Source organism: Scatophagus argus, chromosome 16 (genome assembly GCF_020382885.2).
Source record: "Scatophagus argus isolate fScaArg1 chromosome 16, fScaArg1.pri, whole genome shotgun sequence".
NCBI classification, from domain to species: domain Eukaryota; kingdom Metazoa; phylum Chordata; class Actinopteri; family Scatophagidae; genus Scatophagus; species Scatophagus argus.
Window position 1 is genome coordinate 15454210 of NC_058508.1, and position 21752 is coordinate 15475961.

Consider the following 21752-nt stretch of genomic DNA (forward strand, 5'->3'; position numbering starts at 1 on the left):
AGTTTTGCTAACAAGAGAAGCTTTGAATGAGTGAGTTCGTGTACCCCCTAACCTTTGATGATGAGCTTTGACTAACTAGCGTAATCCTTGAAGAGGACAAGAGTGCCTAACCCAGTTTCAGCTGGGATTAATCTTGTCATCCATATTGTTGGCGTCTGTCTCCTTCAGAATCCTGTGTGGTTTAATCACTGTTTAAATTGGTTTTTACCGCCTTAATGTAGTCTCCGGTTACAAAGATCAACATAAATGTGGACATGGTAGTGTTTATTTGTGACTGATTTCAGATTATGGCATTTTTGCTCTCTTCTCCCTATTAGTTCACACATATTCCTTTGATAACTTCCTCACATTCATAATCCACAAACACACTAAAATATATTTATTTTACTGCACAAACTTAAGCTCTGCAATAAAAATCTTAGATTTTATCTTTCTTCTCTGCAAGTGCATGTGTATTGTAGAGATTCAGCTAATGATTAATTTAATTATCCATTAATTTGCAAATGATTATTATAGTGTTTATTCTAATTTGAAAAAAAGAAATTAAAATCCCATCACAATTCCTCAGAGTTTAAAATTCAAAGATATTCAGTGTATAGTGATATAAAACCGAAAATCGGGTAGTCTTCACAAAAAAAGAGAACCAGTGAATGTTGAATGAATGTCAGAGAACAATCAATTGTCAAGTAAGTTGCTATTTGATTTTCTGATTATTCATTAACAAATGTACTTTTCAAGCACTTACATTTTACAGTTTGTCTACTTGGCATTAAAATCACTTTGTGAATAAACACAATGAAAGTAAAATTGGTACTGTAATGGGCTTATGTATTATTATTTTGATTTACAGAACACCGTAAATGAACTATAATATCACGTGCATAAGACACTGAATTGTGATAGCAAGTTCTTACCCTTACTTTCTGAAGCTGAATGAAAATTTAGTTAAGAGTTTAAAGCTTCAGGCTGTGGAGAAAAGATGGTTGTCTGTACTTAAAACTTTTCAGTAACAGAGTGGTATCTGTTAGGGATTGTGTGTGTGAGAGTGTGTGTGTGTGTGTGTGTGAAAGAGAGAGAGATGAGAGCATGGCTGTAGGCTGACAGAGGTCCTGGTATAATGCAGTGGTGGGGAGCAGCAACTGATAACTATACTTATGGCCACTGGGGCTCATAGTGACAGCACATGCACTCCCATTACTGGTCCCATGCCTCATGCCCTTATCTCTGGCAACCTGCCACAGAGGGGCCACACTGCCCTCTGCTGTTGATTTAGAGGAAGTTCCGGCTCATTGATTATTCAGCCAGGCGCTCGTGGCAGTGACTCAGGGGAGAAACTTGAGTCGGTTTTGACAGGGCCGCACTTCGTTGAATTTTTAGCAGTGATAGAGCATCTTCCTATGCACCCCTAGAACCCACAGTATTACTTTTCTCCCTTGAAAGGAAATGTGTGCTCTGTTAGTTTGCAAAAACTTTTTAACAGGTTGTCTCGGCCCTAGAAAGGTACTCTGGATAGGGCAGACTACAACAAAAGCAGTTCAATAGTAATCTTGCCTTCTTAACTCCTATACTTTCTCTCTTCTGCTGCTTCCAGTGCTGAGTATACGAGGTGTGCAGGAGGAGGACCCCCCAGATCCCCAGATCATGCGGTTGGACAACATGCTGCTAGCAGAGGGTGTGTCGGGACCAGAGAAGGGTGGAGGGTCTGCTGCAGCGGCTGCAGCTGCAGCAGCAGCGGGGGGCTCACCCACCGACAGCAGTATCGAACACTCCGACTACAGAGCCAAGCTCGCACAGATCCGCCAGATCTATCACTCTGAGCTGGAGAAGTATGAGCAGGTGGGTGCAGACCAGACCTAAATACTTGGACATATAGTGTTATCCACAAATATTATATATATGTTGTAATACAAAAAAATTTTCGGTCAACCATTTAGTAAGAAACTTCATTGATTTGGTAACAGATCACTTTCTGCTTAATGAAAGGAAATGTAAAGTGTAACCCTAAGGATTCTTATCTGCTGTGCAACATTACAAGGCTGTCACTTGCTGTAGTGTTGTTTGGAATAAAAACTTGTGCAAGGATAGAAAACCACATGCCTCAGGGAGCTGAAAGTCTTTGGTAATCATTCGAACAAACGCTTTACAAGGTGGCGTCAACTTTAACCTGTCAGTCCACAATTTGTGGAATCATCGGCTGCAGTCTAGTTGGAATGAAAATGTGGTCTCTTCCTCATTGTGCAATCTTGGACACCCTGAAGTTGTTCACAGTGTACTTTACTTAAAATTTAATTGCTTAAATAACAGGGGTGGATAAAGATGGTGCCTTCATTACAATAAGTGAAAATTCTTTTTGAATGATTGGTAAACTTTGTTACACATAATGTCTTCATAATTGGTATGAAATGTTTGGCTTTTATTTCGCTCTGCATACTCATGACTCCTTATGGCATGGAGTCACACTTTCTGGAGAACAACTGCTCTAGACTGTGTTTTATGGTTCAAATGATACTAGTGACCCAAACCAACCGTTCTAATATTCCTTTATTTTATAGTAATATTACTTTTCAGGCCTACATGTCATTATGTAGACCTCAAGACAGTGTCATGGCACTGGACAGAATCTGTGCTCTTGTTTTCCTTTTTATAGTAGCATTCAACTTCTCTCTCTCTCTCTCCCTCTCTCAGGCCTGCAGTGAGTTCACCAACCATGTAATGAACCTGCTGAGAGAGCAGTCTCGCACACGGCCCATCTCTCCCAAGGAGATTGAGCGCATGGTGGCCATCATCCATCGCAAGTTCAGCTCCATTCAGATGCAGCTCAAGCAGAGCACCTGTGAGGCCGTCATGATTCTGCGCTCACGCTTTCTTGATGCCAGGTCTGTCTGAGTGTGTGTGTGCGTGTTTTTGTTCTTGTAGGGATGAAGTGATGTGGGCATGTTGACATTGTTGCGTCAGTCGTGTACATTCCAGGCATGTCATTATCTTCTCCCTGTGTGTTAGGCGTAAGAGACGCAACTTCAACAAGCAAGCTACAGAGGTGCTGAACGAGTATTTCTACTCCCACCTGTCTAATCCTTATCCTAGCGAGGAAGCTAAGGAGGAACTGGCCAAAAAGTGTGGGATCACTGTGTCTCAGGTGAATTGCTAAAACCACTATTATCCAGGACTCTCTGTAACTGTTTTTGTGAAGGCTGAGGTTATTTTGGTTGTTGAACACAGGACTACTGGCTCTGTTTCAAAGTTAGTTTAACATGAATACATGCATTATAACATCTTTTTAAAAAGAACTTTCATTTGTTTTATTTTCTGTTAGTGTAAGTAAAAAAAAATTCAATGTGAAAAGCAGATCAATACAGATAAAGTAGATGATGAATATCTTTTAGCTAACGGGGGACTACAGCAGTGATGCTACAACAGCTAAATTAATGTGCAGGAAACACTGCATTCTAACGTCTGACATCCATCTGCCCCTCAGGTCTCTAATTGGTTTGGCAACAAGAGAATACGCTACAAGAAGAATATTGGTAAGTTCCAGGAGGAAGCAAACCTCTACGCAGTTAAAACAGCGGTGGATGCTGCCAATGTGTCTGCGCAGGCTAGCCAGGCTAACTCTCCGGCGACGCCCAACTCAGGTACCACATACTCCATCTCTTGTACCTACAAGCCCTGCCACGTCTCATTAACAGGCTTTTGTTCCTGTACATAACCATTCGTTCTTACACGCAGCTGAACCAGATTGAAAAAGACTATGACTGAATGAAGGGCTGACTTGATTGTTCAGGAAAAACATGCACTGCCTGAAATCATTGGTATAAAGTTGTCTTCTTTGGTCAACATGGTATATAAAATAAGTGTGCATAATCTGAACCCTGCACAGTCTTATCTCATCTGGTACTGCTGCACCTGTCAAAGGTCCTGCCTATTTTTACATTCTTGCTGCATAGTTTGTCTTTTCCATCATGGCATCACTAAAGGATTCTAATAAGAAATGCAAGATTCAGAAATTTTGGAGTACAATTTACATCTTATCTCTCTGTGACATGTGTAAATAAAATTGACTCTAGGTTAATATTACCTGTTTTGTATTGTGTTTCTTAGTTAAATATTTATTTAGAAAATTGATTTTAATGATTTTAAAAAGGATTTTAAAAATGTTTTTGAAATGTTTAACACTTTAAGTTTTTGCTCTTTCACTTTTCTGACATGTCATAGAGGGGTGTTAGTTAGGACCAGATGGAACTATGTGCTGTAGGTAGCCATGGTCTTTCCTTGTCTGTCAGCCAATATCATATTTTCAAAAACTTCGACTGAGGTACTCACGAATATCAGAGTCTGCTTCAAGTGCTTTCTGCCCATTTCTTTCTATCATTTTATTTGCTCCTTTGATAGCTTCTGTTACCTCGTTGCATCTACCTATGTAGTATATTGTCTTACTTTTAAAGAATTATTCAACACACAGAATATAATAATACTAATAGTAGTAACCCCATTTTTTTCAGTAAGCTGAATGGAATCAGGAAGGTGATCATTCAGTGACAAAACAATGACATTTCTGCAGCAGGTTACATTAAGAGGTGATTTTGGGGGGTAGGGGGGGATAATGAGATACTAAGAGGGAGCATTGCTTAAGGCACTGAATGAGCAGATGTATGTGAGTTCATACAGATGTAAGTTCATTCAGTTTCAGCTCAAATGATGATCCTTATTGATTTGATATTGTTTTATTTTGTATTTTATGATAACAAGCCACCTCTTGACTTTTCTATATTGATTATACAAAGTATTAAAGTATAGACAAACTGTGTAGTTTAGATGTCACATTTTCTCAAAACTGTAGTAAACACTGAGGCTTCCCCAAAGACCTCCCTGATGTGTAAAGGGATTCAGACGTGGTTAAAGCAGACCACAACACAAGAGATGAATCCTACTGTTGGAAAGTCGCTCTCTCACTGTCCTCCCACTATAGTCAGACTGTCCCGCCCCACCTGTCCTCAGTTGACGGTAGTCCACAGTGACTGCAATGCACACTTAAGGGTGGCTCAGTCAAAGAAAGTAAAAATATGTTACAATAGTCTTCACAGCTGTAAAAGATGTGACATAGACCTCTGTTCTTTATGGTTTTATTTTCTACCTATTAGACATTTCAGCAGTTATTGTGTGTAGCTGATATGTACACATATGCCAAGGAGAAGCCAGGCTTTTAGGCCTTTAAAATGATCTATTCAGAATAAGATGGCTGAGAGCACACCCTCATTTTGAAGCTGGTTATTAGAATTTAAAATGCCCGTTGGTGTCCATGACCGGTAGTGACCTTTTGACCCCATGGCACTGTGGTGGGGCTGATTGGATATTGGCTATATATACCGCCTGCAGGGTCACCGGGGTCATACAGTTTGTCTCACACAGGCGACGCCTACCTCAGCCTGCATGCTCTCAACGGGGAGGGTCTCACCATCGCCCCCTCTCTACAGCCGCAGGTATGCACTGAGGACAGCTGCAGAGCTGACCTCAATGCTGTTAACCCACCCAGAAATCCCTGGATACCTACCCTTAGCTTAGCTCCTTTTGACCTCGACCTCCCCTCAGATCCTGTCCTGACTTTACCTTTGACTTCATAATCTCCTCCACCAACACAAACAAATGCAAACTGATCCTTCTTTGCTCCAGAACAGTGAGCCCTGAGGAGCTTGAGGCATCACTCAAGAGGAATAATGTCAGTGTTTAAGGCTGTTTAGATTTGTATTTAGATTTGTATCATTGCATATCCCTCAATAGTTACACATTCACATATTCCCTTCACAAATTTATTTCTTAAGTGCACACAGAATCCGCCTCAGCACAGAACGCCTGGACCAGTTGAGCACCACCAGGCCCTGCTTTAAGACTTTCAGTTTCTCTAACCTCTAGGTTGTCCTGCACCTCCAGCCCTTCAACAGTCCCTTGCCTTTTTAGTCCTTGTTTCTCCCCTGCCCTTCCTTGCATTCCTTCATCCTATCTCTTCACATGTCCACCCTTTGTGTAGACCAAGAAGCAATATCCTCAAACTTGACTGTCTTTGTGATTGTTGTCTGTTAATGGACATGTACAGTTTTGATCCACAGATTTCTGCTGTTAAGCACTATATAGTTTAGGAATTTAACAAGCAATAGTGGAAGATTGAAAGTGCAAGCAAGATAAGCTTTTGGCTTTCAGTTGTCATCTTTCATTTCGTGAAAATTAGGGCAGAAGTGGTTTAACGGAGAGTTGTGATGTTGATGTCTGAGCCACAGAATTGAGTGGTTGCACTGAGTGACAAAACAACTGTTATTTAATGAGGTGGTCAGCCATGAGTAAAGATTCTGATGCGTACAGTAGAGGTTTGTGGACACTAGCACTCCTTTGTTCAGCCTGCGATTGTTCAAAAAACAGTAGCTGGTAGCACAAATATTTGTTTAGTTGACTAAATGTTGTGCTGGACTTTGTGTTGAAATTGGGTGTGTTTTGTCTCTCAAAGGTGGATACCCTGCACCGTGCTACACACCTGACGGGCGGCTATGAGGAGCTGTCGGGTAGTGGCCTCTACACCCCTCATCGCCTGGATGTGAGTATCAGTAAAAAGTTTTAAAACTTTTTTTGGTGTAGTATTCAGAATGACTGTGTAGAATATGCTCTGTTGTCTGCTTGAAATTAATTCAGGTGGATGAACAGCTGCCATACTGCCAGACATTTTCCCTTAAAATTTACTTAAACTTACAAATCACCAAATCAATGTTTTGTGGGACAAAAAGTTTTGAGACATTTTGTAGAGGAAAATTTATTTCTTACTTGAGCCTGAAAAATAAGTGCAATTACGTTCGCAGGTTACAGTTCGCTTTCTCCAGGAAGATGGTTTCTGTGATTAGTAGAGAATTGGAAAATGCAGACTTCTCTACTATGATACACATATATAGCAAAGTATGCATGTGTGGTACAAAGATGAGGGGAAGTAAGAGTGGAATGTGTGGTTGCATCTTTGTTTGTGATTCTTTCCCACGTTTGGTTAAAAATAAAAGTTGGCTGCCATCATGTTTTAACAGACTTGCTGTTCTTAGAATGAACAAACATTTTGTCTCCAACCAGTGAGCTATCTGGAGCCTCCCTCTCTTGGCAAGAAAGCACAAATGCAGCCGATTTAGACAACTAATTATAAAACACCTTCTTCATGCAAAATACTCTTTTCACTGACTGTTTGCAGGCTAACAGCTGGCAGGACACCACCAACCCCACTTCGGTCACCTCCCCACCCGGTCCTCCTGGCAGCGTCCACTCGGACACCTCCAACTGATTCGGTGGCTCTTCCTGCCGTCACTTCACTCCCACCGCGGTCTGCTTCGACTACCATCCTCTGTCCTCATTTTTCACCACTCCCTCGTCTTTCAACTAGACGGCCACACATGGCTGCACTCCCATTTCATGAGAACACACACACACACACACACACTGTGCTGGAACACAGGATAGCCGAACAGTAGTTAGGAGGAATTCTCCCTCCACCCCACAACTCCACTTCAAAGATAGAATCTCCTTCATTGAGAATAAAAGAGGGATGGAGCTTACTGATGCCGAGACGGATAGAAGACATCTTTACTGTCACGGACTTTTGAAAACCACTGACCAGTTGTGTAGATTATCACGATGTCTGTACATTATGTGTATATGCACGTTAACTTCACACAGTGCTCACACAGCTTGTACATGTGCTGTTGACCTCTGCACTCGACCCTTTGCTTTGGAAAACTGTGTGTGATTGCCTATATCTCTCCAAGCCTTGGCATTTGACAGCCAAACAGTCGATACGGATCACCTGAGAGCTCGGCTCACCTCGCTCGTACCAAAGTGCTGCCCCAGTAGTTGTCAACACTTCTGTTCCTCTCAACTCAACACCAGACGCTGTTGTTATCTTCCAGTCCTCATAGCTTGGCGTTTCATTTTGTTGGAGATTTCAAAGCGAGTACTTGACATATTGCACAAACGTGCATGTCCCCCCCCGCACACACACACACACACACTCACACTCACACACACACACGCTCTCTCTCTCTCTGCCCCTTTCCCCCCACTTCTGTAACACACCTCACAACTTTTCAGTCATTTTCATCGTGAGTTGACATTAAATATGTGTCAAGCACAAACGTTAGCATCCTTGTTATGGGTGTCTCTACCTGTAAAAAAAGAAAAAAAAAAGAAAAGAAAAAAAAGGGGTAGTTAAGGGGATCACTGTTCTATGGCAGACAGGACAGGCGATAATAGGGCTGGTGAGAAGAGGAAGAAAGGGCAGAGAGAGGAGAATATCTTTGGTTGAGTGGATGTAACTAATAGCCCTGTTTTGTTGCTAACCAATAGAGGGTGTTTGTAGATGGCTTGTAGACTTTACTTCTTGCTTTCTGCTTTCTGTCTATTCAGTTTATTTGATTGTAGGCTATTTTCTAATGCTGTTTCACCAAGAATGCACCAGCCACCACCAAAAATGAGCTCAATAAAGCATCTAAATGACGTTAGGAAAAGAGGCGGAACGATCGTGGGGCACTGATGTGTTATTGGGACAAATGTGACATGAATTTAGAAACGTGACTGTCTTCCATGCATGTAGGACTTTTAGGCGTGATATTATTGTTTTCATTTAACCTTCTGAATTTTTAGCTTCGTTTTTATTAACAAAAAAAAAAAGAATAAAAAACAAAGGGTATAATTATTACAGTCAGACCAAAAAGGAAAAAAGTGCATCATGTATTGCTATGATGTGTGTGTGTGTCTCTGTGCGGGCGTGTGTTCAGTGATCTTGGTATGTCTTAGTCAAACAGGCTGGTGCCCTCTGACCTTTTTGTGAGCGTTATAGACACTGGGTGCTTCCACCAGCCAATGACACGCCAGGTGGAGGGGTGGTTTTCAGCCGAGATCTCCTCCCTATCTTGAAACATATAAGCTTGCAAGCCCGAGGCAACACACTGCAACCTTCTGTTGTACCAAAACCAAAAATACCACGTTCAGCAATGTAATAATGCTACTCTGTGTCTCTCTAAAGTCGGCGCACAGCCACCTTTTCAGTTCGAGGAGAGGAGGGAATTATATTTGTATCTGTGTCTCTCTGTGTGGTGTCGTCATGCCTCAGATTGATTTTTTTCTTTTTCTTTTTTTTTTTTGGAGGTTTTTGTTTTGCTTTTTGTTGTTGTGGGGCATCATGGGAGGGTGGGTGGAGTGAGGACTGTCATCACACCTGTATTTTGATTGTGAGTATAGAAGTTTATGCTCTCCCCTTTACCAATCTTTTAATATCTTCTGGTAAAACCGCAGCTGTTGATTTTTTTTTTTATTATTATTATTGTTATTATTTTTTAGTTCTACAGCCAATTGGGCAAGGGCTTCTCTCTCTCCTCTATTACCAAAAAAAGAGGCAGCACTGGGCGTAGTTAAAACTCTTAAGACAAACCTGCAATGTTTTTGGGGATTTTCATTTTTTTGGAACTATTTTATACATTAACTGTTATGTGAATAACGAAGCATTTTGATAGTAAGGTAAAGCCTTATGAAGATTTAAGTGTCAGTCAAGACTTTGTTGAACCATATGTTACAGAACAAAAACTTGAGCTTATAAGCTGGTCACATGTGATATCCCACATCTAACTGTTTTGTTACTCATCGCAGTTCATACGACTGTAATCTTATGAATAACGTTATCACCGCACCAAATTATCATCCTCCCCCTTTTTCTACCTGTTGTAATGGATGTCACTGTACAGTTTGTGTAATGTTTCAGTATTTTTTTTTTTTTTTTTTCTAAACTTTGTTTGGTTGAAATGCCAATTTTATTTGGCCTTTGTGTCACACACGATAACTCTGTATCAACTTTGAATATTATTTAGGTCTTTTGTTACATAACCAGGAGGCGATGTAGGGGTTACAGGTATAACATTTGGTGCTGTGGAAAGAGAATTTTATCAGCTGAGGTTCTGCAATGGACGGACGTTTTTTATGTATTTTACCGTATAGATTTATGGACTCTCTCCCCATATGGTTCCCCTTCGGTTTCCACTTTTTCCACACTTCTAAATCTTTCTGAAACCTTAAATTATTCCATAAAAATCAGAAATATCAATTTGTGAAGCAGCAAAATGAGTTTTGAAAGAGTTTAATAGTTAACTTTTTTTAATTCAAACTCAGAGGAAGTTAATACTGAATTTTTGACTGTCTACTAAATGAAGACTTAATTTAAAATAATTTTTTTTTGACATCCTGAAACAGGAAGACAGGCAGACCATCACATTACACTTTGCTCCTGTCGAGATCCACTCGTTAACTCGCCTCAAAAATGAGTACCGCTAAAAACGTTCACGCCTAAACACTCAGTGTTCACATGCTGCGTTTTTGCAAACAGATCTGCAAATCTAAAACGCAGGACTTTTCGTTTGTGGATTCTGCAAATCGACTCATTGACTTCCACAGCACCAAATAGCTTCTTAAACCTTTTTGATTTCCTTGTTTTTATTAGTATATTTGTATCTCCCCTCGTTCCCGTGTATTTACCCCTCTCTCTACCTCTGTCTTTCCATTTCTCTTGTATATAACCCCCACTGTTTTCAGACTTGTGAGTCTGTACGAACTCCTTTTATACCTCAACTTTAGAATTGTTCTAGAAAGAGTAAAACAAAAAGGAAGAATATGACAAATTGTAGTGTTCTTATTAGAAAATTAATAAAATGATTTAGTGTGATTTTTTTTTTTCCAGTATTTGATTTCAGATTTTAGGAGTGTTTCATTTTATAATTTGTCACAAATGCTCTTGTGATAGTCAAATGTAATAAAAGGAGAGATTGCACCATCTGATGATTTAATATGTGAATCTGTCAGCCTCACTGAGACTGAGGACAACACGATTCTGAGAAATGAAAGCGTACGTCCAACATGGATAAAACTCTCAATCTTTTCAACAGGTGCATTTTTTTTGTTATTTCAATTCACAATACAAACATGGAAAAAAGGGAAGTTTGGCAGAAGTTGGCTGATATCCAACATTAAGAATATTATGCATTGTGTGCTGGTTACACATCAGTGAAAGCCATCAAACCTCCAGCATTGTCCAGCTGTCTTCTTTATTGTTTGTTTCCATACAGCCGATCTGATCCTCTGACTTCTGAACACAGCTGAGTGTTTCCTGTAAACAAAACATAATTTACAGTTTAGTTACAGGTCATGAAGTAAAACAGGTTTTGAATTTGAAATTCAGGCGAGATATTCGACTAGTTTCAACTCCCAGTATTAATAAAATTAAACAAAGAAATGCCTGATAAGAGTGAGGATCAACATGTGCATTGGTGTGACAAGTGAAAACTTACACGAGAGTAATCAAGTTCCCTGTTACTGATACAAATGGGGGGGGGAATATCACTGTTTTAAAGCGATATGAGGGTGTAAAGGTTACATTTCACGTGTTGTTATTTTCACTTCCTGGTCAACAACCTCCTGTATCAGCCTAAACATACAGTAACTCCATGTACCTCCGGAAGCGGTGAGTCAATGTTGACGAGTGACATCTCCCTCTGCTGGTCAGCTCTTCTTGAACACAGGCAGCACAGGATGGACTTGAACGTCCCCCGCATCTCTTCATCTCGCAGGGAGTAGATGATGGGATTGACAAGAGAGTTGCACTCGGCTATCACCAAACAGAACTTCTCGTAGTCGTTGGCACGGCTGGCTTTACCCAACAGTCCGTCGAGTAAGAGAGTCACTAGGCCTGGCGTCCAGCAGATTACGAAGGCTCCTGCGGAGGTGTGAGTTGGTAAAAAGTGAAGAACACGCAATTCAGATTGTCCATCAAAGCATCAAGGTGACACCAGTTGTCTGAAAGTGCAGCAGGTAACATTTGCACCCTGGTATCTTAATATCAATGTTTACTGGCAGAATGCAATTCCCTCCAGAAAATAAACGCTATTGAGCAATCAAAGTCGTGGATTATGATGAGGAAATTTGATTTCATTTTCATTGTGGCAGACTGGAAATTCCTAACACTGCAATAGTAACACGACAAGGTCTGACAAACAAGGCTAGAGCTGCAAAACTGGTTTGTGGGAGGCAGCGGATAGCATCAGATCAACAAAAAGCTGCCCCTTTAAACACCCCGTGCAGATGTGTGTTTTCAGAAAGCGGTGATTCCTCGTCTGATCAAAAGCCAAATCTTACAAACTTCACCTGTGAACCAGAACTAACATACAACAGTGAAGAGTCGCACACAAACAACTTCTCACCGAGAACCATGGAGATAGTTTTCATCAGCCTGACAACAGTCTGGCTGGGCTGCATGTCCGAGGAATGCTGAGACGCATAATTACTCTGGCATCTCACATAGATGAAGATGCGGGTGTACATGGCCACCATGATGAAGAATGTGAGCAAGTTCAGAACTGCCCAGAAAATGAGGAAGCGGCGGCTGTAGAGGGGCGCAACCGTGGAGCAGTCATCCAGATCACACTCACAGTTCCAAATTGTGGAGGGTACCAGGCCCATGATGATGCTCACGGCCCAGATGCAGACTATCAGCAGCACCACGCGCCGTTTGGACATGGTGCTGTGCAGCTGCATGGTAATGATGGTCTGGTGGCGCTCCACGGCAACAGCCAGCAGGTTGGCCACCGAGGCTGTCAGGCTGATGTCGATCAAAGCCCCGCGGATGTACCACTGCTCCTTGGTGAGAGTGCTGGTCCAGGGCCCTGTGTTCAGCATCAGGTTGATGTAGGAAATGCCCGCAAACAGGTCTGCCGCAGCCATGTTGGCCAGGAGATAATAGATGGGGAAGTGGAAGCGCTGGTTCATGAATATGGCCACCATCACCATCAGGTTGGCCAGGACTACGATGAGACATACTGTCAAGCCCAGTCCAATCACCATAAGGTCCCGCGTCGTCCACACTACATTGATCTTCTTACCCACCCAATTGTAGAAGAAAGTGACATTGTGGCTGTAGTCGCAGGTATTCCACACACTGCTCTCCATGGCCATCACTGCAGACACAAAACAGACATGTCACACAGTGTACCTGTTGTCTGTAAGAGCTGCAGCTGGAGGTAATGCATACAACTTTGTTTTCAATAATAAGGCTTTCCATTCAGTGCACATTCACTATTCATCATATGAGAGAAAGAGAGTCATGTTAAGCGTTTCATCCCCTTTGGCCAAATACTGTAATTTGACACAACGAATGCAATAACAACTTCAAATAATTGCACTCGACTTCGTCTCGGGCTCTTATTATTTGAAAGTGCAGGTGACAGGTGTGTGACTGAAAATATTTTTTGTCTGTTGAAAACGTCAGTAGATAACATAAAAATGAAAATGTAAAATGTTCATCACAATTTCCGGGAGACCAAAGGTGACATTTTAAAGTCGCTCGTTGAAGCCAACTAGCAGTTCAGAAGTCCAACAAAAAGTTAATCATAACAAAAAGGGCAAACATTCAGATTTGAAACGCTAAAACAATTTTTCTGCGTAATATCTGGCACAGCAAACAGCATATTTCATCACAAGTTTGCGCTTAATTCTGCGTCAAAGACGTGAAAGTAAGACTCATGCCCGTCTAAATATCAGCTGTTCCGACGAGCAGTGAAACATGTGCTACTGATCCTGTCTGATAAACGGAAGCTCTTGTGCTGAAGATACTCTCGTTGACTGAACAAACGTCGTTAAATAATTTAAACTCACCGGCGCGTTTATGTTCTTCTCCATGCAGACATGTTCGATACGAAACCAGGTGTAAATATAGCCGCCATCTGATGAAATAGAAAGTCCAGAGCTGTTCTCACTTCTGTTACTTAATGCGGTCTGAAGACGACGCCTCTCTGAATCATACACTCGAATCAGCTGAACCTGACTGACAGGTAGCCGTGCTGCCTCCAACCAATACCTGGAATATCGGAAAAAACATACACGCCGGCTGTTTGACTCTTTTTGTGTCAATAAAAAAACGACATTTTATTTGGAGGATTCACAATGTTAACCATATTTGAGATATTGTTCGAGTAATTTTAGCTCCAGCGCACACTGGAGGTTGCTGCACCTTAAAGCAACATAAAAATCCAAACGCGACACGTGACAGAGAGATGATTAAATTCTACGCATTCAGTGGCGATAGAAAAGATGTTCACTTTAATTTTTATACTTTAATATTTTTACCTGTGTAAATAAGGATATTTGTAGCCACAACAGCATAAATACTATATTATCTGAAACTCTGCTGTGAACGTTACATACAGGTGTCAGTCAATAGTTTTATTTTGAAAGGATTTGCCGGAAGTGCTGGTCTGCTTTTTCTGCTGTCTTGATGCTGGTGATTTGAGTGTATCCTGAACCTCGAATGTTCAGTGCCCTCCAGTGGTCACAGTGGAGAACTGCAGCACTGCTCATTATCATTGCGTTGCAAACAAATCACCCATCGTTACAAATGATACACAAATAAATAGATAATTAAAACGTTCTAAATTGAATTTGCCTCGAGTTTCCCTCGGGATCAATAAAGTATCTATCTATCTATCTATCTATCTATCTATCTATCTATCTATCTATCTATCTATCTCTAAAATCTAAAAATTATTTACAGGAAGTATTAGTGTGGCATAGTGTCTGCCTTCACGTGACGACTCTGCCCTCTTGTGGTCACAATCCGGTACTACTTTAGATTACATGGGGAAACTAATAAAGGTTGAATCAGCGTGAGGTTCGTGAGGTAGTCGCCCAGATGATGATCATCATCACTGATTAATCACATGTAAATGCACGTAAACAACATATTGTTCAGGTGTAGTACTAAGAGGACTTTGATTACCCTCACTGATACTTCTAAAGTATTAATATTAAAAGTATCTTACATTTCGTTGCTAAACTATAGCACGACGTGTTTAATGCCTACCTTCGAAAATATCTTGTCCACCTCCATTCACATATTGGAATTGAATGCACCGTCAACTTGATTATGTGTTTACCGCCCTCTTGTGGTCGCATTGAGAAACTGGATTATTTGAGACGTGTCAATTGAGACATAATACAACACTACTGCTACTACCGGTGAATACACAGGAAATAAAATGCCCACTCTTTATTCCACAGAAACGAACAGTAACGCAACGTGACAGTTCAAAACTAAACCCCCACAATAAAGATATTCATAACAATTACGTGATCTTGTTGTTTATTTTGTGATTAAAGTTAGCATACTATTTTAACAGTTATCAGAAGGCTGGTGAAGGGAGCTGGCGTCTTGTTCTGAACAGGAGCAGGATAGCTAACAGAAATGGCGATTTCCACACCATTACTTAACATCAACAGGCAGATCTCCTCTACATCATCTCTATAAACTTGTTCCCGAGAGTTTCGCAGAAATGTTCAGTAGAACTATACCAAAATAGATCTGCTGTTGTAAAATCACCGCCATCCAGTGGTCATAATATCGCTACATTAACTTCAGGACAGTTTAAATACCAAAGTATTCCGCTACTATTTATAAAAGCAATTATTTGTAACATAATCATTTTTGTATTATACACAAGATATATTATACACGATAATATCAAGAGGTATTACGCAGATAATCATTGTGTGCGCCCTGCAGTGGAAATGAGATATTCCGACATGTTGAAGAGTTTGGAAATGTGCTGCCCTCTTGTGGTCACAGCGAGGAATTACATTAAATTAATCAAGTGTGCGTCAATGTAGATAAGGAACCAATAGTTCCGGTATTTATTTTCAAATCCGTGTAATCAAACAGAAAAAGCAAACAAAAATTGTTCCATAATTAATTATGATTATTATTATAAGCGCACTAGAACACCTCACGTCACGTACCTGCACAGGTGTCGAAACAGAGGTTTTGAATCCTAGCACAAGCTGGCATGTGTGAAACTGGTCTTATAACAACAAAATTTGTTCTTCAGAATCAGGGAGGAGGGAGCTACATACCGGTTTCCAAGAAGCAACTTCACATTTAAAAAAAAAAGAGTGAGAGAGAGACAGCCAGAATTTCATTTATTTTTTTTATTTTCTATAAAAGAGATGAGTTTATTCAATGATCATAACAGACTGAATCAGAGACCTCGATAGACCACTCACATACCAAATGATATTCGAGGAAAATGTTTCAACAAAACCCCAAAACAGAACAAATGTAGCACAAAATAAAATACCTGAATAAAGCAAACTCTGGGCTGAGCTGCGGGGTCAGCACATTCTCTGTAGAACTCATGGCACATTATGTCCAACAGTTATTGTGAAAAGGAAAAAAAAAAAGGCTAAAAAGGAATGAAGTTTATTGTTGTTGTTTTTTTTAACCCTTTCAAAACCTGTCTAATAAAAATTCTATACTCATATATGGTGGACTTCATAGAAAGTAAAAAGGTGACTTAAGCACAGAAACAAGTTCTCCTGAAGTACTCTTAATTTGTTTATTCTCCTCAATAGAATGGTTATCTACACTGGGGAACATGCCTCCCTGCACACCACACATTTAAAAAGAAAAAAAAAAAAAAAAAGGTAACAAAAACAAAACACACAGTCAGCCGTCCAAATTTACACAGTCACACTCACAGACCAGACTCAAACGCTAGTGTGGCAACGCTGAAACATATCTACCTAAAATATGCTGCTTGAACAAAATGAGAAAGTAGTTGTCAGGTGTGTACACTCAGAAGTCCAGCTAAAACTAAATTTTAAAACCCGAATATTGACAACGGGTAAAATATAAAACGCTGTCTTTGCCTTTTTTTTTTTAATTATTTTTTCTTTTCCACACACTTTCCTAAATCTCCCTCCCCGTTCAAATATTACACCACCCAATCTTTAATCGCCCCTTTCGAACCCCACCCCCCTCCCACACCCCACCCCTTCGAAGTGTAATATAAGCCAACGAGAATCGCAATACAATACAGGCACTGGAGAAAAACACCATAAGAGACAAGTGAAGCAGATGAGATGCATTCAGATTTCAACTCATCTCCGGTCCAAACAATGTTTCCAAGAACAGAATTATAACTCACATCCACTATTATCGAACAAGAACAAAGATATAAATCAGAACTGTTTTTTCAGCATTTTCCGTTTCTTAACTTTTGTAATCGTTTGTCTTTTTTTTTTTTTTTGGTTTTTTTTTTGTTGTTTTTCTTTAACTTTGTACTGTCGACAGTGTGCCCTCAGTGAATTAGAAGACGATTTGATGCCAAAACCACACGGGAGCTCCGTCCAGTCCCTTCATTTACTGCTACAGGAAAGTGTTTGACTGTCCCTTCCTGCCTGTTGACGTTTGATCAAAACCTGGAGGTGAGATCAGAGCGCCTGCAGCGGGAACAGTGAGGGGCCCCCCATCTTCTCATATCTTAACTGATCCAGTAGTGTGAGTGCTGTGAACAGGCCAATGATACCGGCATTTCCAACATCATGTCTCAAAAGTGTAATACAAACAATGTGCGACACTTGTAGTGAAATCATACTCCAACTAAAGCTCAGAAGCGGCTGGACCTTTCCCTTCTTCTGCTAACAAATTCCTGTTTTAGCTTTAAATGAAAAATACAAGGCAGGAGGAAACCTTCATCTGATTCCGTCTTTGATATATACTTGCTGGAACTATGATAATGCATATATTCAGGGTTTTCTTCTTTTTATGTCACTAGCTACCTATCGTGTTTTAGGACAATTAATTTAGCATAAAAGATAATGGGTTGTTTGGCATAGACAGAGGTGATGGAGTGTGTTGGTGTGAAGACTGACAGATCTAAAGAGGAAAAAAAAGAAAGACTAAAAAAAAAGTTATTGTAGTATAAGAAAATACTTCTTTACAGTAGATACTAGATGATGAAAAAAGGTCTGCACAGCTCCTACTCCTGCTTGTAAATGTTATTGGTTTGTCCATGTGTGCAGGCCACAGAACATAATGGTCTGTTTAGGAAAGAGGTGTAAGGCAAACTGTACCTTCTCTGCTGAGAAATATACATGATTTACAGTATGGAAGTTGCCCACCCCCACCCACCCCCCCACCCTCCCCAACCTTTTTGTGTGTTCACTTACAATAACCAAAACAAAACAGAACATAAAAGAGCAGTCTTCTTCACCACCTCAGACATCTGGCAGTTTCAAAACGCCTCTGCGCAGTCTGTCAGTACATTATCAGAGCATTTTCATAGATATCGGGATGTCTTTACTCTTGCAGTTCATCGTTGCACCCGCTCACACTGTACGAAGAAAGTGTGACAAAGGCAACTGTGCCGACAAAGGTCCTCTTTCTCCTGTTATGAGATATCCGGTAGGCAACGCCAAATTCCCAGGAATAATGACATCCAAAACAGCGAGACCATCTCCACGTGTCGCACGGGTTCAGTCCACAGGGGCAAAGCGAGCTGTGACGACCCATCCAGCGTTTGTACTCAGTCTCCATGGGCCCGTCACGCCGTCACACAGTCCGTGTCCCTCTGTGGCGCATGATCGACAAATCTCTCTCTTTAGAGGAAGTTTACATCATCAAGTTTTTTTCTCCTTTTTTTTCAGTTTTTGCAGTTACGTTTCAGTTGTTCCTCATCTCAAAACAGGTTCTCCTCAAAAATAGCCATTAAGTCACTTTGGAAATTCATGTCAATAGTTGCTGCCATCTGGAGAGAGAAAAGAGCAGTAAAGGAATTCAGAGTGTATCTTCAGCTTTTGCAGCTCCAAATGTACACACAATTATTATGATTTATTATTGCTTCTGCTTCTCTTCAAATTGAGATCTTAATCTGTGGTACACATAGTTGACAATTCATTATATGACACCATGCAATGCAAAAGATGAAACTAAAGAGTGGCAGACAGTTATCTCACCGCTTCTCGCCTCCTCCGCTCCTGCTCTCGGCGGCGTGCTAGCTCCCTCTGTTGGTCTAGTGGGTTCTGTGTGGCGGGCTGTGGCGGTGTGGGGGGCTGAGGAGGCTGCTGAATGGAAGCCGGCGGAGGCTCCTGCTGCTGCTGCTGCTGTTGCTGTTGCTGTTGTGGTTGTTGCTGCTGTTGTTGTGAAGGAGCTTGGATGTGCTGCTGCTCCAGACGCCTGCGTGGCTCCTCGTGCACCCTCCTGCTTGGCTCCATGATGTCCTCTTCATCCCGACCACTGGAAAACATCCATCCCAATAAGTCATACCAGGGCAAATCGAATACTTTTCACTGTGCTGAGCCTCAGAACACAAACTGTTTTTTGGGGGATTCAAAACTGGATAAGAGATATTCTCACAGTTACATCTGCTGCCATTCTGGATGTCTGAGATAGATAATAAAAATTTCAAGGCTAAAAAAAAAGATCACTCAGACAGGTACAACAATCTGTGCAGACATGCAATCCTAAGCGGCACTTGACTGCCAGTGGCTGTTGTGGTTCTACAGGGTGGCCACTAGAGGGCATACTGCATCACTTCACAGGGTTTCTTCGGTCTTATTTATCGTCACGCAACCCATCCAAATACATGTGCGGCCACCCAAGAAAAATGTATTGAATTAAGAACTTTGTGACATGTTGAAATGCATGCATTGTTGATGCATTACACATACAATATCTGAACAGTTGCGACTCTTTGAAGCTTTGCTCAGTCTGTGATTACACGTGCATGCACCTCCTCAAAACACGACAGTCCTTTACAAAGTAAACTTCACAGCCCTTTATAAAATTTTGTCACCAGTCTTCTTCTAGACAACCTTACCGTAGTTTGTCCTGCTCTCTGCGCAGTCGGTCTTTTTCCGCCTGCTCGGCTTGGGCCTTCAGGGCTTTCTCCCTCTCCTCTTTCTCCCGGGCAGCACGGCGGAACTGCTCAAAGCTGTCACTGGATGACTTCACTGCAGATAAAGGCGTAGACGTGGACTTTTGTGCGAGGCTGGCCCATGAGCCCATATTCTTCAGTTTCACATCCTGAGAAATCGCACACGGACACAGGAGGAAGAGTCACATTAGATCAGTCACATCACATTTCAGTTACGATCAAAAATCACATATGAAGAAATGAGACAATTGTATGAGATAATTTTAAAAAGCGAACATTACACCCACCTGTACCTTTTTGGGGGCAACGGGCGCCTTGGACTCCTGCTTGAACTTATCCTTGTCTTGCAAAGAGGAGGGTGGCCCACTGGGCTCAGAGGAGCGGATGACCGGTCGTGAGCTGTCCATGGACTTCACATCTGCTCAACACAAGTACACACACGCACACACACATAAACAAACATAGTCTTAATATCTTGCGCTTCTTCTTTTTCATTAAATCACGGAAAGAAAAAAAACAAACCAAGAACATGTGGTACTCACTCTGTTGGCTGTGAACTGGTTGAGAAGGCTTGATGTCAGGATGTTTGTGATGGTCTGGTCTCATTGCAGGATTAAATGGCTCTCCTCTCATCACTGGTGATGGAGGAAGTTTCTCCTCCTTTAACCCAGCTGGGGCAGGGGCCCTCTGCTGTATCACAAGCAAACAGACTCTAAGTCAGACACAGACATGTGTAGACGTAACATCAGTACTTCAGTATAACCTGTGCACGTCTCTCACCTTTTTGGGCTGCATGTTGTGAGGTGGCGACTGGTGAGACACAGGGGGGTACGGGGGGAGTTGCGGGGAATGCATCATGAGAGGGGAAGGGTTGTCCCTCATGTGGCCTGTCAACATCAGGGAGGGGTGGAAAACATCAGCCACCACAATTCATTTGTACAGTTTTTGCTTGTACAACCAGTTATAAAATACATCTCATCTTTTCACACTCACCCGTGCTGTAAGGATCTGCCTTGGTCGGGCGAGGGGAGGGCTGTTCTTGCTGCTGCTGGATGATCTGCTGTGCTTTGTTGGTGGGCATGGATATCTTGTGTTGTGAGCCCTGGGACTGACCAGCTAGTCCAGGACCCTGCTGGTAGTTCAGTTGCTGCGGTTGTGGCTGCTGCTGTTGCTGCTGCTGCTGCTGAGTGTGCTGCATGTGGTGGGTCTGGTGTAGAGGCATCTGTTGGGGCGGGGCCTGATGCGATGGGGCCGGCTGAGCCTGGGACTGAACAGGGAGCTGGGGAGGAGGCAGTGTGGTCTGAGAGGAGAGTTGAGATTGTCCCTGGACAGACTGCAACAGAGAGGTCTGTCCTGGTTGTTGTTGTTGTTGTTGCTGCTGCTGCTGCTGCTGCTGACGAGCCTGCGCCTGGAGCGACTGCATGGACTGTTGGGGCTGACGGGTTTGCTGAAACTGCTGCAGATATAACTGTACTTGGTTCATAGGTGTAGTAGAACCTGGCTCTTCATCGTCTTCCAGTAGCATCTGGGGAGGCTGGGAAGACAGCAAGCCCTGGGGTGTGAGCGTTGGAGGAGACAAGGGCCGCTGGTGCAGGGGCTGAGGAGGATGAAGGATCTGAGAGGAGAGCTGGTGCTGTGGTGGTGCCACTGACTGGGACTGGAGCTGCTGCTGCTGCTGCTGCTGCTGCTGTTGCTGCTGTTGTTGTTGTTGTTGTTGTTGTTGTTGTTGCTGTTGTTGCTGCTGCTGCTGCTGCTGCAGGGTTGGCGGCTGCTGAGGAGGTGCTGGTTGCTGCTGAGGGGGTTTGGGATGAAGAGGCGCTGCCTTGTGACTGGGTCGAGAAGGCTGCTGAGGCATGGAACTGTGCAAAGCTACAGATGCACAGTTTCAGCAAACAGAGAAGAAACAAAACATGTAGTTAATACAAAAATTATCTTCCCTCCCTCAGGACATATTTCTGTGACTGTGACATGTTTACTAAGAAAAAATAAACC

General features: G+C 42.0%; 3 protein-coding genes across 10 annotated transcripts in view; 1 reads left to right on the forward strand and 2 right to left on the reverse strand.

Moving 5' to 3' along the window:
- pbx4 (pre-B-cell leukemia transcription factor 4) overlaps window positions 1–10836 on the forward strand; it is a 27370-nt gene extending 16534 nt beyond the window's left edge. For 2 of the 3 annotated variants that reach the window (XM_046414734.1, XM_046414735.1), the window contains 6 exons: window positions 1592–1836; window positions 2686–2876; window positions 3001–3136; window positions 3476–3632; window positions 6494–6580; window positions 7214–10836. In XM_046414734.1, the coding sequence (XP_046270690.1) occupies window positions 1592–1836; window positions 2686–2876; window positions 3001–3136; window positions 3476–3632; window positions 6494–6537 (773 nt within the window). In that variant the 3' untranslated portion in view covers window positions 6538–6580; window positions 7214–10836. Of the gene's footprint in view, window positions 1–1591; window positions 1837–2685; window positions 2877–3000; window positions 3137–3475; window positions 3633–4558; window positions 4562–5373; window positions 5478–6493; window positions 6581–7213 lie in introns of all 3 variants that reach the window. The other variant, XM_046414736.1, reaches the window with a different exon arrangement.
- Window positions 10830–15034, reverse strand: lpar2a (lysophosphatidic acid receptor 2a). Of its 3 annotated transcripts, none has more exons than XM_046414739.1 (5): window positions 14912–15034; window positions 13708–13909; window positions 12258–13010; window positions 11511–11773; window positions 10830–11167 (listed from the first exon to the last, which is right to left on the reverse strand). In XM_046414739.1, the coding sequence occupies exons 3-5, from the start codon at window positions 13006–13008 to the stop codon at window positions 11075–11077; spliced, it is 1107 nt and encodes a 368-aa protein (XP_046270695.1). In that variant the 5' UTR covers window positions 13009–13010; window positions 13708–13909; window positions 14912–15034; the 3' UTR covers window positions 10830–11074. The 3 variants fall into 3 exon arrangements, with proteins under 3 accessions (XP_046270695.1, XP_046270696.1, XP_046270697.1); XM_046414740.1 differs by lacking the exon at window positions 14912–15034 and adding an exon at window positions 14179–14249; XM_046414741.1 differs by lacking the exon at window positions 13708–13909 and having other exon boundaries at window positions 14912–15016.
- Window positions 15035–16017: 983 nt separating this feature from the next.
- The window catches only part of brd4 (bromodomain containing 4), a 28420-nt gene continuing 22685 nt past the window's right edge, over window positions 16018–21752 (reverse strand). For 2 of the 4 annotated variants that reach the window (XM_046414702.1, XM_046414699.1), the window contains 7 exons: window positions 20754–21629; window positions 20541–20647; window positions 20303–20450; window positions 20048–20178; window positions 19704–19909; window positions 18841–19120; window positions 16018–18632 (listed from right to left, as the gene is read on the reverse strand). In XM_046414702.1, coding sequence (XP_046270658.1) covers window positions 18564–18632; window positions 18841–19120; window positions 19704–19909; window positions 20048–20178; window positions 20303–20450; window positions 20541–20647; window positions 20754–21629 — 1817 coding nt within the window. In that variant the 3' untranslated portion in view covers window positions 16018–18563. The remainder of the gene's footprint in view (window positions 18633–18840; window positions 19121–19703; window positions 19910–20047; window positions 20179–20302; window positions 20451–20540; window positions 20648–20753; window positions 21630–21752) is intronic. The other 2 variants (XM_046414700.1, XM_046414701.1) reach the window with 2 other exon arrangements.